Raw genomic sequence first — 18,296 nt, forward strand, 5'->3', positions numbered from 1 at the left:
TGTCCCCGCCGCCTACGCTCAAACACCAAGAGTGCCCGTACACCCGCGCGAGCGAGCAAGGGGGGTAGTCGCGCCGCGTGTCACTGCCGACGGTAGACACGCGCCTATTTATACGGTCGAGCGAGCAAGGGGGGAAATCGCGCAGTCGCGCCGCGTGTCACTGCCGCCGGTAGACAACGCGCGTATTTATACGGTCGAGCGAGCAAGGGGGGAAGTCGCGCCGCGTGTCACTGCCGCCGGTAGACAACGCGCCTATTTATACGGTCGAGCAAGCAAAGGGGGAAGTCGCGCCGCGTGTCACTGCCGCCGGTAGACAACGCGCCTATTTATAACGGTCAAGCGAGCAAGGGGGGAAGTCGCGCCGCGTGTCACCTGCCGCCGCGAGACTCGTTACCTCAATAAAAAAAAATTTTTGACTCACCAACTCGATGCGCAACGGACGGAGTTATGCAGCCACGTAGCTACGATGATACTGTAACATACAAACATAAGATTCAAATTTTAAAAATGCTCCAAATAATCAACATTTCAAAAGATAATTTTTACGCCTTTCTAATTCGTCTTTTAATGAGATATTTAGCAATAATTAGTTATTTTCTGAAAACGATTTTTATAAGAATAAAATTTTGAATAATTTCTCTTTTGTAATTATTTCTAATTTATCGAGATAACAATTCGAATAAATAAAAAAGAACTATTAATTTTTATCAGATAAGAGATGATACTCACCCCAAGGTTGCTCCGCCGATGCTCGATGTCTCTCTCAGACCTCCTCCTCCTCTCAGGACGTCAGGCCTCCTCCTCTCACCGCACAGGACACTCGCGAGAAACTCGCGGATAACAAACTACAATCGCGCGCGGACTAATTTCAGTAAAGTCTTTCTCGCGCGATACTGTACGGCACTCCCGTTTAAAAAAGTCCTTTAGTCCGATTACTTGTACGGCACTCCTGAAGCAAACGCGACGAACCGGTTGCGGTTCGTTCATTCAATAAAATCGGCGGACGAGGGTACGTTAGCTTCCCCGTCTTTGGATTTTTATCCAAGCAGAACAAGAGTTTTGCTCGGGTAAAATCCTCGTACTGGGTACTGGGCCTTCCCACCTCGCCAAGGTCGTACCCATGGGAAGGAAGTACTTTACTCTGCAGTAATATAAAGCAGGTAACATAGATTTTTCGTGCATATTTGAAGGAGTCGCAACGCCGATTGCCCCAATTCGTCCCGCGTTTCATCACTGCCGACCGTGTGGCTGTCGCGTTAATGGCGATGAAATGTTGGAAGATCTTGACGCGAGATACTACGCGAATAAAGTGGACGGTTAGTAAAGACACGTGCAGTTGATTAAACAAAACCACAATTAAGATTAAATATCGTACGCACATTACGTATCGAGCACGTAAATCTCGCGTATGTAAGTACTATATTAATGCATGCTTTGCACAACGAGGATCCGCGGATTACGCGGCACGAAATACACGAAAATAAGAAATATTCATGAACGAGCGTTGTATGTTATGTTGTATCACAGCGTGCTATTACTTGAATCACGATACGATTTCACGTTGTCACTCGGCCCTCTTTCCGCTCTTCGAAAAGAATCGGGGATAATCGCACGACAATTCCGGCACAGCACACAGCACGTTCAAAGCACGACACGATTCGAGATATGCCGCGTAAATGAATGCCATGCACATTCGATACTTTCGATAGTCCAGACATATGGCGGCCCGGGGCGGGACGAGCGATTATCGCCCGCGAATATCACGATGAGACTGCAAATCACTCACAACTCACAATTGCCGTCACAGGTACCTTCGCCTCGACATCTCCGCCTCGAGCGAGGGATTCAATTCGCGCGATACATTCATTCACGACACTTGATACACTTGATCTTGATGCAAATTATTGAGCGCGTCGTCGATTATTCCCGCGAAATCGAGGAGCAGGAATGCCAATCGCGCGAACGAGCGCGCATTCCGAATAACAGCACCAACGGCACGGAGCACAAACACTTCACACCTGTCCGAAATTCATCGGGAGAATGATTGAGTAACATATCCGCGGGTAACGGTATTCCGAGCGTCGACGAAAACAAGTTAGCAAGGCCGTCTCGCCGATGGAAACAATCGTCCGCGCGCCGACTTTGAACGTACGCTGCTCCGAAATCGGCGGATTCATTCAACGATCGTGGCATCGTGACAACGCGACGTGACTGACTGCGACAGCCGAACTGCCGAGTACCGCAGTGCCACGTGCCGCGTGCCGCGCCGGGCGCCGGCGCGCGGCGGCGGGCGGCGAGAGCGACTGAACGTGATTCGGCCGGATTCGGGGGCTCCTGGCTCGACTCGCCGCGCGGCGCGCGCGAAAGTAATACGTTACTCGTTGTACGTCGGTACGAGTCGCGGCACTCGCGGCGAGACGTCATTGTTGCTCGTGTAATTTCTTTCTCGTGAAAGAAAAGAAATCCTCCGGTTACAGAGTGTGTGTGTGTGTGTGTGTGTGTGTGTGTGTGTGTTGCAAGCTGAATGTACGCCGAATATTCTGTATTCTGTTTCTTCTCGTGTCGACTGCAACGTCTGCAACGAGTGGGATGGCCGAAAGGACGCCCGTACGTCGTATCACCCTCCCGTTCCTCCCGGCTGTGATTTGACGGGTCTCCTGCAATGTGCCGTGATCGGTAAGTGAATTGTGCATGAGAGACAAATGATTCGAAGCGCGACACATCCGAATCTTTAATAGAATCGTTGTCCCGCGTGTCGCAGCGAGACGATAACCTCGGAATTCGTGTCGTGTCTCTTGCCTCCGTTTCGATTTCTACTTCGAATGAGTGAATCGCGTGGAAAGACGCTTCGGTGAATAGCTCGAATCTCTCACTAAGCACGGGAATTAATAATCTATTAAGTAATTAAAGAGAATGATCGCGCGTTTGGCGTTATGTCACTTTGCTCGTCGCGATCGCGAACGATCGTGAACGAAGGAGCGAGCTTGCTCCAAAATGCGTATGAGCGTCGAGAGTGCTAATTAACAAGCTCAAACGTGTGTATGCGAATACAATTGCGTTTTTCGTTCAAGAACAGACACGTAATTTGCTCGTTCACGTAATTCACGTAATTCGTTACGTTTACAAATGTTTCAAATTTATTTGTATGTGCTTCTAATCTAACTTTGTAGAAAATTAACATTAATATGTATCGTTTGTAAAAATTTCGTCGCGATCGTTCTTGCAGCGCGGTGATCGCGCATACCATAAATTCCATAAAAGACGATAAACCGTCGTCAAGATACTTAAAAATTATAAAACATTCCCTGTTGCTTGTTCCCCAAATATTATTCGTTTTGCTTACAAAATTGTCCATAAAGGCCTATATTGTCTCGTATTCGGATCTTTAAATTGATAGGAGATACATATATCTTGAAATAACTCAGACAACATACATGTCCAAAAGCGGGTCTTTCAGATGTCTTACGAAAAGATGGCTAAAAGACGTCTAAAAGACGTCTTATGTCCTGATTTTGGATATTGTGCTGTCTGGGAAGTGTGAAAGTGAAAGAAGAGAAAAAGTGAGAGAGGGAGAGATGAGGGCTATTAGATATTTAACATATAATATAAATATTTAAAATAAGTTAATATTTATCGATACATGTAAGATATTCTCGATTGTAATTGGTCGAGGATCAGTTTAATATTTATATCTTACATGTATCGATAAATGTTAACTTATTTTATATATTTATATTATCTGTATGTTTAATATCTAATAGTGATAGCCCTCTCTCCCTCTCACACTTTTTCTCTTTCCGACACTGCCGATAAAACATCATTCTAGTGCGCGTCCGTGCTACATCGCAAATGTTATGTAATATAGATTATATATATATATATATATACAACAAAATGATGTTTTATCGGCAGTATCGGAAAATGAACGTGGCTACGTAGTACCAATTTCGATAATGGATGTACTGGCGGTAGTGTACAGGGGCTTTCGACGGTCCCAGGAAAAAGGCCGGGATGGCCTCTCTCAGGCTTCTCTCTGATACCGGCCATAGAATCGACCCCCTAGGGTTTCTGGGTCAAATATATAGGGATTTTTCGATTGACGGTTAGACTGACGGGACTGATGGCAGCTGGCAGCACTCTCGCTCTCAAAACGATTTAAATCGCCTCGGTTAAAACCGCCGAAAGACTTGCACTTGCAGACCGAGGAAATAATGCAGACTTTCGGCGACGAAACTCTGTTGGCTTGCATAGACATCGAAAAGAGACATCAAATATCACAAGAGCAAGCCCGAAGTAAAGCCCCGTTGCAGGAGGAAAACGTCAGTGATCTGGGTGAATATTTCAAGTCGAGCTCGCTGCTTTCGGACTTCACGAACAGGGACAACGATCTGGATAAACCGAAGCTGTCTGACTCCAGCGCGAAAAAAATAGGAGAGGAGAACGCGTCTGATTTCGTTAAGTATTTCGAGGACAGTATTACATTTCCTAAGGTCAACAGCAGAAGAAATTTATCCTTGGCCTCCGGTGCTCCGAGAAGAAGCGGGCTCTTGCCGTCCCAAAGAAATCGGAGTCCTCGTGAAATAAACAAGAAGAATGTTGATAACAATTTGAAGGAGAAACGTCGTCCTGGCACAGCTAACAATAAACAGAAGTGCGATGGATCTGGTACTCAGGGTACTCTCTGTAAAAATAAGCCTTCCAATAATGCGCAAGATGCAACAAGTAGCAGTGGAGTCGGAACGTCATCGGCCGTTAATGCTACGTACGATAGTGAATATTCGGAGTTTGTTATTTCGTCTCCACCACTTTGCACTCAGGACCGTTGTAAATTGGCGTCGTGGGGCCTGCCGTCAAATATTCTACAGGTATTGTGTTATAGGACGCTTAATAAATGTTTATTTACGCATAAATATTTATTAGAAGATGTTTCTTTATTTTATGTACGTGTTATAACTTTCCTTAAATTTTTTAATTAATTAAGTGTTCTAATAACGTGTTGTCAGTCTAGATATTTATTAAATTTTGAAATATTGAATATCTGTTGAAGTCTGTTGCAATTAATCAAATAAAAATTAAGACATAAATAAAGATTCGATATTTATATATATATTTTTTTTAGATTTTAAGTTGCCACAATTCTTCAATCTTTGGTTTTAAATAATTTTGACATTACTGACTCGTTGAATAGTTAAAGTAACTGCTGTTATTTATAATTCCTTGACATTTTATATTTATACAAGTGTACAATACTTCTGTGGTTCTGTATAATATCAACAGTATTCTTATATTTATGTATGAATCGAATTCAATGATTTTGATAATTATATTATTTTTCAGAAATACATTGCCCGTGGGGTAGAACGCATGTTCCCATGGCAAATGGAGTGCTTGTCGAATCGTCTATTAACGCAAGAGAGAAGGAATCTCGTGTATTCCGCGCCTACCTCCGCAGGAAAGACCTTTGTCGCTGAAATCCTCTTAATTAAGACCGTTCTAGAAAAGAAGAAGAAAGTGATCTTTATCCTGCCTTTTGTGTCTGTCGTTAGAGAAAAGATGTATTACTTTCAAGTAAGATATACTGAAATGAAATTATTACTCACATATCTTAAATTGCACGATATTCCTTATAAGTAAATTGATAAATTTGGCATTCAGGATTTATTGTCCGACAGTGGGATAAGAGTGGAGGGATTTATGGGAGGAAACGTCCCACCCGGAGGATTTGCTGCTACACACGTTGCAATAGCCACTATAGAGAAGGCGAATTCTTTGGTGAATCGTTTAATGGAGGAAAACGATTTGAGTAGCTTAGGAGCTGTGATAATAGACGAATTGCATCTACTCGGTGATCCTAATCGCGGCTATCTCTTGGAGCTACTTCTGACCAAGTTGAAATACATGACTGTCCAGTGAGTTTGCTGATTGTATTGAAACTTGAATCGTAACTGGGAGTCATTTACAATTTAACATTTCAGCAACGATGATATCAATATACAACTGATAGGTATGTCAGCCACATTACCTAACTTACCTCTGCTAGCCAAATGGTTGGGTGCGGAGCTGTACAAGACTGAGTTTCGGCCCATACCTTTGAATGAATATTGCAAGGTAAAAATGCATAGAAAATATACAAATTATTTTTGTTTATTTGAGATAACAGAGATTTGATTGTATTTTGCTGAAGACAATCTAGAGAGATTCTGATCACTGTTTAAGATCATTTCTACTTACAGATAGAAGCAAATATATATGATAACAAATTGAATCTTGTCAGAAAACTGTCAGAGTTGCAAGAATTAGAAACAGATGTAGATAATATTCTACAGCTTTGCATTGAGACCATAGGCGCCAGTCATAGTGTGTTGATTTTCTGTCCCACAAAGAAATGGTGTGAGAAATTGGCAGAACAAATTGCTGCAACTTTCTTCAAGTTAGGTCTGCTTCAGATCGAATAAATATAGAATTGTTTTTTTTTATCAGTGCTTTCTATATTTTTTTATGATTTTATTGTCTCGCTCTTTTCTCTATAAAGTATAGTAATTTATTCGTTTTACTTTAAACACAAAACTGCAATTAAAAAAACAAGATCTCTCTCTCTCTCTCTCTCTCTCTCTCTCTCTCTCTCTCTCTCTCTCTCTCTCTCTCTCTCTCTCTCTCTCTCTCTCTCTCTCTCTCTCTCTCTCTCTCTCTCTCTCTCTCTCTCTCTCTCTCTCTCTCTCTCTCTCTCTCTCTCTCTCTCTGTCTCTGTCTCTGTCTCTGTCTCTGTCTCTGTCTCTGTCTCTGTCTCTGTCTCTGTCTCTGTCTCTGTCTCTGTCTCTGTCTCTGTCTCTGTCTCTGTCTCTGTCTCTGTCTCTGTCTCTGTCTCTGTCTCTGTCTCTGTCTCTGTCTCTGTCTCTGTCTCTGTCTCTGTCTCTGTCTCTGTCTCTGTCTCTGTCTCTGTCTCTGTCTCTGTCTCTGTCTCTGTCTCTGTCTCTGTCTCTGTCTCTGTCTCTGTCTCTGTCTCTGTCTCTCTCTCTCTCTCTCTCTCTCTCTCTCTCTCTCTCTCTCTCTCTCTCTCTCTCTGTCTCTTCCCCTCTAATCTCAATCTGTGAATAGGTCGTGAAAATACAAAGCTTGGTGAGATATTGAAGAAAGAAATTACTCCTGAATTAATCCATGAAACTTTGGAACAATTAAAACGCAGTCCAAGTGGTCTAGACAAAATTTTAAAAAACACGATTTCGTTCGGCGTTGCGTTTCATCATGCTGGACTCACAATGGACGAACGTGATATCATAGAAGGATCCTTCAGGTGATAATCATGTTTTTATTTGACTGATAAATTTTTTACGGATTTTTAAACTTGATATTGTCATTCTAGAACGGGATCCTTGAGGGTTCTTATAGCAACGTCGACGTTAAGTAGTGGGGTGAACTTACCTGCACGAAGAGTAATCATAAGATCACCTCTATTTGGTGGCAGTCCGTTGAATACCTTAACTTACAAACAAATGATAGGACGTGCTGGTCGTATGGGGAAAGACAGCGCAGGTAAGAAATATCAGAATGTATAATGAATGAACGAGATATAAGTTGTCTTGATTGTATTAAACTGAAAGATGTATTTAAAAAGTATGAAAGAAATAATGCATAGAAATGCATTATAATTATTTTGTACTTGCCTTTGAAACTAAATTAAGACCAGAAAATTATATAAAACTTCACGCATCACTAACAATATAAATGTAATAATAACGAAAATTTTATAATTTCCAGGAGAAAGTATACTAATATGTAAGCCGAATGAACGTAATGCAGCTACGTCATTGCTCTCTGCAGCTCTGGATCCAATTGAATCTTGTCTCAATGATTCCACGCTACTAATAAGGGCGCTCTTGGAAGCAGTAGCTAGCGAAGTTTTATATACATACGAAGATTTAGAACTGTACATTAATTGTACTTTGCTAAGCTTGAATGAACAGTCTGATGTGCGAGCATTTTCCAATGAAGCGATGAAATTCTTATTAGATAATGAATTTTTATTGTAAGTGTAATTGAACCATTATAACTCTCATCATGAAGTTAAATATATCACTTGATGATTTTCTTAAAAGATTAATTTATATAATTTTATTATTTGCACAGATTACAAACTACAGAGCGGGAATCTAGGTGGGTAGCAACGCCGCTTGGGAAAGCATGTTTGGCCGCGTCTATACCTCCCAGAGAGGGATTGTTTCTATTTGAAGAATTACAGAAAGCACGAAGGTGTTTCGTTTTGGACACCGAATTGCACGTGATATATTTGGTAACTCCACTCTCGTCCGGATGTCAAATTGGAACTGTCGATTGGATGACGTTTCACGAATTGTGGAACGCTATGTCCGAAAGCGAGCGCAGAGTTGGAAAACTCGTCGGAGTAGAAGAGCGTTTTGTGTTGTCAGCTATCAGGGGAGTCGTTAAACCTGGAAAATTGGTAATTGAGAATTTGCTTATTCTAAATGCGAAAGACATGAAGTATTAGAATTGGTATCCATAGATTTAAAGAATTGCTCATGAGAATGCTTCGTGTCACAGTTGAATATACATAGGAGATTCTACAGCGCATTGGCGCTACACGATTTGGTGAAGGAAATGCCACTTCATGCGGTTTGCAAAAAATATGGGTGTTGTCGCGGAGTATTGCAAACCTTACAGCAGTCTGCCGCCACGTACGCGGGTAAACCGAATAAAGCGAATAAATTAATAATGATAAATTTATTATTCGGGCAGCAAACTTTCTATAGCATGTATCAATCTTATCTTAGGTATGGTCACGCAATTTTGCAAGCAATTAGGTTGGGATTGCATGGAATTATTGGTGAATCAATTTCAAACGAGATTGCAGTTCGGCGTCTGCAGAGAATTGCTAGATTTGCTGCGTCTGCCGATGTTAAACGGCTTGCGAGCAAGGAGCCTATATAAACAGGGAATAGAAACCGTAGCAGACTTGGCTGTTGCTAATGAACTTAATGTCGAACGCGCGCTTTACACTGCTCTCCCTTTTGAAAGGTACGAATTTTATTAATTCGTACCTTTTATATATAAATTATCTCTTTCGTATGGATATGTAAACATCTATGTACTCATACATGTTTAATAGTAAATAAGACTTTTTATCTTGCATGTAAAAATTGCATGTAATCGGGCTTAGGATCATATACATATTTAGCGTCAAATCTAGTGTATGAATACAGATCATATACTTATTATACCTTATTATATTTAGGTGTTTTTTGCGTTTGTTTTAGCGAAAAAGAATGTGAGGGAGAATATGCGCTTGAAGTGGAAAAGAGAAACAAAATGAGGACAGTATTCGTCACTGGAAGAGATGGTCTCACACCTCAACAAGCTGCAGTTTTACTAGTTCAAGAGGCGCGGACATTAATTCAGGTTTATATAAATATAATTCTTAAATTTTATAAATATATAATACGCCCCTCTTTATCGGTCATTGCAATAAAATAATGATTATTTATAGAAAGAGTTGGGACTGGAGCAGATGCCATGGGAGCAGAATGAACGATCTCTCCAAGTAAATGTTAGAAATGCTGAAGATACGTCCAACATAAAGGAAAATATTCAGACCGATTTGAATATAAAGGACTTGGAATCTACGACAATGAGAACATCCATAGAAAGTTTGGCGAACGGAAACCTTGTGAGTAACGAAAGTGAAAAGGATAATAATCCAAAACCTGACGTACGTAAAGAAATCAGTGGAACCGACGCGTTGGACAAAAAAGAAGTAACTGAATTGAACAATCAACATTTAAATGAAGCTGACTTGCCGCTTGAAGTCTCAGAAGATGACGGAGATTCGTCTATTTTTCTCGACTTAAGTTCTCCCGATATAATGGCAAACGATGAACCACTAGGTACGCCTAAAGAAAAGAAAAATTCTTCCGCGACTGATGATAGCAATAAGATAAAGAGAAGTAGCAAAAATTTAGAATTAGAAAAATTCAACTTGGTTGCTAACGATATACCTAACAAAAAGTTAAAAAATTCCAACACGAATGAGATAAAGAATAACGATAAGAATTTGATAGACAAAGACGAAAGTGCATCTATTATAAGTGGAGATGTTAAACCGTCCTACTCAAGGAGTCCTAGTCTGTTCGACGACAGTTTGAATCTTGACACCCAAATGTGCGATATTCTCGAGCAAAATGTCATGAATATCGCGCATTTGACGGAATTGGATTCGAAAGTACTCGCAAGCGAATCGGATGCCGCGGATGCGTTACAGAAACAATCTACGAGTTCAAATACCGGCAATGTGCAATTGTGTGGAGAAAATAATGCGAAAAGTATAGACGCGGCTAATTTGCAAACCAAAAACAGCATATTGTCATGGGGTAACGATTCGTGGAATAATTCCGAATTGCTGAAACAGATAGTGCAGCAAGATCAAAATATAATGCAATCCAAGAAAGAAAATTGTAATTCTAAAATTAGAAACATTGTTAACACAAATGAGTCTATTACGTTAAAAAATACGAAAACTTGCGCGCGAGATAGTAAAGACGACGTGCATAAAGCGGATGTTAAGAAACGTACTGCCGCACTTAAGGGGAAAACACCACGGAAATTGTCAAAAGTAACGAAAGTGGATTCCCCTGTGGCGAATATAATCGTTTTCAAAAAGGAACGGAAGACGTCCGCGGATTCAAATAAATCCGACTCGGATGACTTCGTCGTTGGTTCGCAGCACTTCGAATCTCCTTTTAGCAGTAATAAAAGTCGAACGAGGACGACGTTGGAGAAAATGCGTAAACTGCGTTCTCAGAAACTCGCCGAGGATATACTAACAGAAATAAACAATCGTTTAAATTCTCCTATAAAAGAAATACCGAATGACATAGTGGAGGATAAAATAAAAGAAGAAGAACGGAAAGTGAAGCCAAAGTTGAAGGAAATTTTACCACCAAATGCATTGCTTTCTGCGAATTGTAGTATAGACAGCATTGTATATAATTCCGAAGATGAGGCGACAAACAATTCAACGAGATCAGCTTTGAAAACAAAGCAGCACGAGACGCAATCGAATAACTTGAATAAAGAGATCAAATCAAAGACAGAAAATACATCATCTGATAAGAAGAAGGATTTGTTGAACGAAACGGTAGATTGGAATACATTGAATATTGTGAAAGTTGCAAACAACAGAGCGACTTTTAATCTGTTCAAACGCGAAGTATTAAAGAAACGAAATATCGCGTTAGCCTTGCATTGTGACACATATATAGATAATACAAATAACATAGGCTCAAAGATTTGTGCCTCTAACACAGAAGGAAAACGAAGACTCAGGAGATCTGGAAGTTATGCGCATGGGAATAAAGAAATTCGCGGCGTTGCAATATCCTGGGAAAGTAATATTGCATATTATGTCTCCTTCAGTAATTCACAAGGTAATAGAAATGTCATGTCTTTTCAGTTAATGCTTTTTAATTACAAATTATCATTATTTTAGATTTAATGTAAATATTATAATTGTTCTAGAATCAAAAGTCTCCGGAAAAGAACAGATGGCTCTATTGAAAGAATTATTTTATGATACGACTTTGTACGTAAAATGCTTCGCGATAAAGGATGTATATAAACTCTTGTATCAATGCTGCGGAATCGCTGTCAAATGTAGATTTCTTGATCCCGTGATTGCACATTGGTTGTATACCAATGATTTCGAAAGAAATTTCAATGAAATGGTGAGATTTTAGTTACGTCTTCTTGTATGAAATAATCTAATAAAGATTAGGATTAGTAATATAAATGTATTGTTAAACAAATGTCGACTTAAGAAAGATTATTAATGCTATATGAATTTTTAAAATTGCGTACAATACATCCATCAAATTCTAAATAGGTAGTGCAATACTTTCCACAAGGGACTTTTATAATGAAACGTACAAAATCTTCTTACTATGCCGGTCCTGGGATGGATGTGCGAAGTTCTTTACCAGGCGAGTTTAGATCAGCAGGAGAAGCCGTCCTTACGTGGCACATGGTGGATAATGTCACGAGTAAATTAGAAGAACTTAATCCTGTTCTAATTTATACGTTTAGAGGTATAATAGAGATTACATAGATACATATGTCTCTCTCTACCTTATAACGACCATTAATGTTCATTTTCAGAAGTAGAAATGAAAATCATGACAACTTTAGCTTGTATGGAATTATCAGGCATTGGCGTGAATCTAAAGTCTTTACAAGAGCTATCGTCGGTTATTTCAAATGAAATGGAGTCTTTAGAAACAAAAGCTTACAATTTGGCAGGCAGAAAATTTAACTTTTCATCGTCCAAAGAAGTTGGACAGGTTCGTTATAAAGTGTTATATATATATATATATATATATATATATATATATTATACATATATATTATACATATATATTATACATTTTACATCTTTATATAATCTAATATCCATATTACATTATACAAAATATATACGTGTCATATAGGTATTAGGATTATATAAAGATAAAAAGGTCAGTACAAGCAAGGCTGTTTTGGAAAAATGTGATAATCCAATATCGACCTTGGTGATTTCCTGGCGGAAATTAAATGCAACGAGAACAAAAGTAATTATACGATAAGTAAAAGGATTTACTTGATTCTTCCAATGTGCATGTGATATATTGCTTACAAAGCTAATATTTTTTCCTATCATATATATTTTTAAATGCAAGAATTTTTCTTGTGTTTCTTGATTCGTGCTTTTCTACTTCCAATAAAAAAAATGTTAAGCTATGTGAAAATATAATAAAACAGATATAAGAAACAGAGTATACAGAAAAAAAATGATTTAATAACATATTTTACTGTGTATATTTTTGCCTATAGATGATTTATCCGTTGCTAAACTTAGCCCAAGAAGATTCTCGTATTCGTGGTAATTGCATCACTTGTACGATGACAGGAAGAGTCTCGATGCACGAACCAAATTTGCAAAATGTGCCAAAGGATTTTAATTTCGTAGACAATAATCTCGTCGTAAGCGTAAGAATGGCATTTGTACCAGCTTTGGGCAACATAATGCTATCCGCCGACTATTGTCAACTCGAATTGCGCCTCTTGACGCATTTTTCGCAAGATTCGGTATTGTGCAAAATCATGAGACAGCAGGGTGACATTTTTAAAAATATCGCTGCCAAATGGAATAATGTAGTAGAAGAACAGGTATTCACTGATGTAATAATTAACATACCACGAAAATTCATATATATACCGTTTACAATTCGTATATTTTTAAACATTTTACTCATTTATTAATTATATTACCTGAATATATAGGTAACTAATGAAATGCGTCAGCGTACCAAGCAATTGTGTTACGGCATGATTTACGGCATGGGAGTAAAATCATTGGCTGAAAATCTGTGCATAAGTGAAACCGAAGCTCAAGAATTTTTAGAATCTTTTATGAGCGCATATCCTGGCATATATAAATGGTTAAACGACGTACTAGAAGAAGCGCATCGCGATGGATATGTGACAACCCTACTCGGAAGACGTAGACAGCTTCCGGATCTAAAAAGTACAAAATCATCTACGAGAGGTGAATATTGATCGTCACGTATTGGACTCTGTTTGCTGTTTCGATTTAAATAATTTAACAAACTGCGTATCCGTTGAATTTTAGCGCAAGCAGAACGACAAGCTGTAAACACAAAGGTACAGGGTTCCGCCGCGGACATCGTCAAAAAGGCCATGATAAGTATAGAGGACAAGATAAGAAGTTACTTTCCGGGCTCGGCTATAGTATTTCCAGAGGTGCACACCACTCGCAGATTACGGAGCAACTTGCAACAGAGAGGTGGCTATTTAGTTTTACAGTTACACGATGAATTGTTATACGAAGTAAGTACTATCGATTTGTTATGTATCTACTGCGAGTTCAAATTATTCGGGTTTTATGACGTCTTATAAGATGCTTGCTATAAATGCAAAATAAATAATCTTTTAATACTACTTTAGGTAAATTTAGCAGATTTAAAGGAAGTTGCTGTTATAATTAGAGATTCAATGGAAAATGTGTGCCAACTTACTGTGCCATTGCCAGTAAAAGTCAGAGTTGGGCCTGCATGGGGCGATTTAAATGATTATCAATTTTAGCAGACATTCCTAATCATAGCGCGCTAATTATTACTATCGGATCGCTATTTTTATACACTTTTTTTTAATAATTGGTCACGGTTAGACTATTTATGGATCATGTCATTTATCAGATATTTTATACATATTATTTTTTTATACTTATGGGAAATGTAAATACTTGATTGTTTATCTTAAGTCAAGTCATATTATTCATATATTTTCACGAGTGATAAAGATTTAGAAAATTGTAAATAGTTGAAATGGAACCCAGTATTTTTCAATGAGGCATTATCATTTTTAAAGATCCATATTTAAATGTTCCTGTATGTAAAGAAATTTTTATTATGTTGAAGCTTAATTGAACCATATTAGTATTTAAAAGTAAAAATACTTTATCTTTTCACATCTTTTATATCTCCAAAAAATGTAAATATTATAAATGATTTATCTCAATCAAATATCTTTGCACGAAATTAATGTATAATAGAAATTGTTAATAGTTTATATAGCGTGCATTATAATATCTTTGATCAATTTTTATATATTCCTTGCTTCAAAACTCAAGAGAGGAACAGTATTATAATTAATACCTCTTCAATAAAAAAAAATATTTTTATATATATTTCTCTATGTATACATCTCTTCTTTTTATCTCAGTTTTTTTATTCTTGATATAAAAAACAAAAAATCAACGCTGTTAAAAGAATGTAAGATTTAGTAGACTTTACTAGACTTTATCCATTAAATATGATAATACGTAATATAAAATATTACCAGTCTTCACAATATATAATCCTTATAATAATATGATGATTATCATTAACGATATGATAATATAATATAGTTAATGTTGGATAAAATTAAGAAAAATTAAGATGCATTAAAATTATGATGTACGAAAATACAAGGCAGTGCCAATTGTTTACAAAGAATAAATAAATTATTAACAGTATAAAATGATATTTATTCTGACTGAATATCTATTTGCGCTATATTACATCGCAAGGCGGCGCCAACGACTGATGCAATTTCGTCACCGCTGTTTGCACTATTTGCTGGAAAGTTTCGTCCTCCTTGCTGGTCACCTCCAAGTTCAGCAGGTCTATATGCGCTTTCTTACCGTCTACCGTGACATAGAGTTTCTCTCCTTTGAATATCTTGGGCACGGAATCCTCGCCGAACATCTCCTGCAGCATCTCTATGAGGCACTCCTTAAAGTGCATCCTGTCCATTTTGGTGGGCGCGGGCAACACCTTCGGCGACTGGTCCATTATCTCGGCCTGCAGGATCGCCGTGAGAACGGAATCCGCGTACATGTCGTTCACCGGCGTCGCTATCCACTCCATCGTGACGATCCTGCCGTCGATCGTGACGTCGACGTTCTTGAATACCCTCAGCTTCTTGTCGTCCACGACCTCCAGGCTGCCGGCTATCTGCGTCAGAAGGTGCTTCAACACTGGCAAAGACGCGGAGAAGTACACGCTCTGCCGCTGTATAACTTGGCTCATACTCATGTCCGTGTACTTGGACAGGTCGCACGGGGCTAGCATGTGATAATTGAAGTTCCTCTTGACCAACACGCCGGATAACTTCTGCCCCGGTCTAGGAGCCTCCATCGCCAGCGTGCCCATCACCTTGGCGGTCTTCTCGCCCCTGAAGTAGAGCTCCACCGCGACCGTGTTTCGCGGATTGTGTATCTCCATGGTGGTGTTGGGATCGTCCTCGTACTCCCGTTGCAATGCCGCTTTCAACCTGCCCATCTCGTTCTGCTCGCCGTGCACCAGCACCACGTGCGGCGGCTTCAAAATCCGTATAAATTCCGAGGTTTGCTGGTAATCGGTGTGAGCCGAGAACGATATGTAGTCGACGGACATCTTCAACGGTAACTTTTGCCCGGACATAGTCGTAATCTCCTCCGGCTCCGACAGAATCGTCTTCGCCAGCGTTCCCTCCACGCAGTAGCCGGCTATTATCACCCCGTTTTTCGAATCTGTGCACCAGGACTCGAACAGCTCCCTCGACAAGCCGCTCTGCATCATACCGGGCGAGGCCATCACCACGCACGGTCCGATATCCTCGAAGTGATCTATCCCCTTCAAATTAGAAATGTGCTTGAACACGAAAGGATTATTGATAGCTATCTGCCGTCTGATCTTGTCGTTCATGGCGTTCACGTATGTCTGATAAACGGCCATGCACTTTTTCGCCAAGGAGGAGGCGTAGTAGATCGGTATCTCGTGGAGCTCCGAATGCTGGCTCCAGTACTCGTCCAGAATGAGGAGGAGCTCCTGCGCCCTTCCCAGAGCGAACACGGGTATCAGGCATCTGCCGCCCCTGTTGACGATCTCGTGCACGAGATTCGTAAATCTGCCCTCGCGATCCTCCCGCTTCTCGTGAATGTGCGTGCCGTAGGTGGACTCCGTGATCAGCACGTCGGGATGAATGTTCGGGATCTCGGCGGCCATCAGGTGCCGGTCCTCCTGCCGGCTGAAGTCCCCCGTGTACAGGATCTTCACGCCGGCGATCTCTATCATGAACATAGCGGCGCCCAGCACGTGGCCGGCGTTGTACGCCCAGAACTTGATCCCGAACACGTCCTTCTCCTCGTGGAAGTTGATCGTCTCTATCTTGTCCATGCTGGCCTCCAGATCGGACTCCGTGTACAGCATCTGCTCGGTGGCGATGTTGCTCACCTTGATGTAGTCCGACAGTAGCCAGCGATAAATGGCCTTGGTGGCGTGCGTCATGAAGCAACGACCCTTGAAGCTCGTCTTCAGCAGAAACCAGGGCAGCGCGCCGCAGTGGTCCAGGTGAAAGTGGGAGATCAGCAGCAGGTCGATCTCGTCGGCCTCGACGAGGTCGACGAACGGCAGGGCGTCCATGCCCGATAGACCGGGATGTATGCCGCAGTCCAGCATAATTTTCTTACCTTTGAATTCTAACATGATACACGACCTGCCGACCTCCTGGCCCGCGCCGAGCGGCCGGATCGAGAGCAGATCGCTCTCCTCGGCCGGCACTTGCGCGTCGCTCTTTCTCTTCGACGACATCTCGCCGAAACGATTGAATATTGATTCCCCTTAGAAAATTATTCTTTTTGTTATTTTTCGTTATGTTATTTTAATATTATCTCGTATGTACCTTATATTATATATATACTGCGCAACTTCCTCGAAAAAGCGCATCAAGCGGCAAACATTTTGAGGTTATGTGCCGCACAACAAAACTCGTGAAGCATCAATTCTGTTCTTCGTAAGTGCACTGTATTATACTTTCTGCACTTAAAAATGAAAGTTGTATAATTAAACAGCTGGTTTCTGATTAAACGTTGGCGAGAGAGAAAGAGGGACGATGAAAAGTATGAGTTTATCTATAAGGAACAAACTTTAAGTTTACAGCGTAGTACATTTAATGCATTTTTCTGTGTTTCACGTGTAAGATAAATTATTAGAAATGCACCATACAGCAAAATTTCTAAAATGTCTTATGCACCGTAGAATAATTAAGATTATTTAGTTCAATTTCGTTTGCATTTGATAGTCAATAGAGAAATAATTCATTTTTTTCTGTCAAATAAATTGTTGTGGAATACAGTATACGTATATACCCTCTATTATCGCAAATGTTTAAAATTTAAATTATAATCGAAGAATAGGAACTTCTCGTATAATTTTGACACTTCTAAAATTTCCCTATTATTCAAATTTAAATAATAAATAATTTAAAAAAAAGTTAAAATAGTTTTAATGAAGTATACTTACAAAAAATATATTTATTATAAGAAATTAATTAAAGGAATTTATTCTACAAAATTCAATTCTTCTTTGATCTTCGCGCGAAGTTAAGAAACGATAAAAAATATTAAGTTTTTTTTCATAATTAATGTCACTAATGTTTTAATGTTTTTTTACTTTAACCGTAATGCAATATATAATAATAAATATATATCTAAGTTACAATTTTTTAAATCTAAATCACATGTTATGCAATAATAAGAATAAACGCTACAATAAGTTATTTTTGCTTAATATCTCAGCAACTTTAATAAAATATAAATTACAATTAGAAAGAAGCATTATTTTGCAAATACTTCATTCTGAGAAAAATCTATTTAAAATTACTTTTAATTAACTTCATATATGCGATTATATTTAATGTTGTAAGCACAG

The 18,296-nt window shown here is 39.4% G+C and overlaps 2 protein-coding genes across 5 annotated transcripts; one reads left to right on the plus strand and one right to left on the minus strand.

Moving 5' to 3' along the window:
* The first annotated feature begins 1,174 nt into the window (after positions 1 to 1,174).
* Positions 1,175 to 15,065, plus strand: Dnapol-theta (DNA polymerase theta). Of its 4 annotated transcripts, none has more exons than XM_071697054.1 (22): positions 1,175 to 2,676; positions 3,913 to 4,865; positions 5,338 to 5,568; positions 5,656 to 5,909; positions 5,976 to 6,108; positions 6,234 to 6,435; positions 7,096 to 7,291; positions 7,361 to 7,530; positions 7,756 to 8,023; positions 8,125 to 8,455; positions 8,557 to 8,698; positions 8,787 to 9,030; positions 9,270 to 9,411; positions 9,500 to 11,435; positions 11,527 to 11,732; positions 11,891 to 12,092; positions 12,163 to 12,344; positions 12,492 to 12,611; positions 12,874 to 13,209; positions 13,324 to 13,588; positions 13,673 to 13,890; positions 14,008 to 15,065. In XM_071697054.1, the coding sequence occupies exons 2-22, from the start codon at positions 4,212 to 4,214 to the stop codon at positions 14,143 to 14,145; spliced, it is 6,570 nt and encodes a 2,189-aa protein (XP_071553155.1). In that variant the 5' UTR covers positions 1,175 to 2,676; positions 3,913 to 4,211; the 3' UTR covers positions 14,146 to 15,065. The 4 variants fall into 4 exon arrangements, with proteins under 4 accessions (XP_071553155.1, XP_071553154.1, XP_071553156.1 ...); XM_071697053.1 differs by having other exon boundaries at positions 3,973 to 4,865; XM_071697055.1 differs by having other exon boundaries at positions 3,999 to 4,865.
* A 2-nt stretch (positions 15,066 to 15,067) lies between these two features.
* Cpsf73 (cleavage and polyadenylation specificity factor 73) lies at positions 15,068 to 17,848 on the minus strand. Its single transcript, XM_071697057.1, has 2 exons — positions 17,269 to 17,848; positions 15,068 to 17,206 (listed from the first exon to the last, which is right to left on the minus strand). The coding sequence occupies exon 2, from the start codon at positions 17,175 to 17,177 to the stop codon at positions 15,117 to 15,119; it is 2,061 nt and encodes a 686-aa protein (XP_071553158.1). The 5' UTR covers positions 17,178 to 17,206; positions 17,269 to 17,848; the 3' UTR covers positions 15,068 to 15,116.
* Between the last annotated feature and the right edge of the window lie 448 nt (positions 17,849 to 18,296).

Source organism: Temnothorax nylanderi, unplaced genomic scaffold (assembly GCF_030848795.1).
Source record: "Temnothorax nylanderi isolate EJ_2023f unplaced genomic scaffold, tnyl_v1.0 TNYL_tig0011_pilon, whole genome shotgun sequence".
NCBI classification, from domain to species: domain Eukaryota; kingdom Metazoa; phylum Arthropoda; class Insecta; order Hymenoptera; family Formicidae; genus Temnothorax; species Temnothorax nylanderi.

Excerpts from the sequence above, each read along its gene's own strand:
- Dnapol-theta (XM_071697054.1), top strand. The coding sequence starts at position 4,212 with ATGCAGACTTTCGGCGACGAAACTCTGTTGGCTTGCATAGACATCGAA. Across the intron at positions 12,612-12,873 it reads TAAATGCAACGAGAACAAAA|ATGATTTATCCGTTGCTAAA; the intron begins GTAATTATACGA and ends TTTTGCCTATAG. Across the intron at positions 13,589-13,672 it reads TACAAAATCATCTACGAGAG|CGCAAGCAGAACGACAAGCT; the intron begins GTGAATATTGAT and ends GTTGAATTTTAG.
- Cpsf73 (XM_071697057.1), bottom strand. The coding sequence starts at position 17,177 with ATGTCGTCGAAGAGAAAGAGCGACGCGCAAGTGCCGGCCGAGGAGAGC.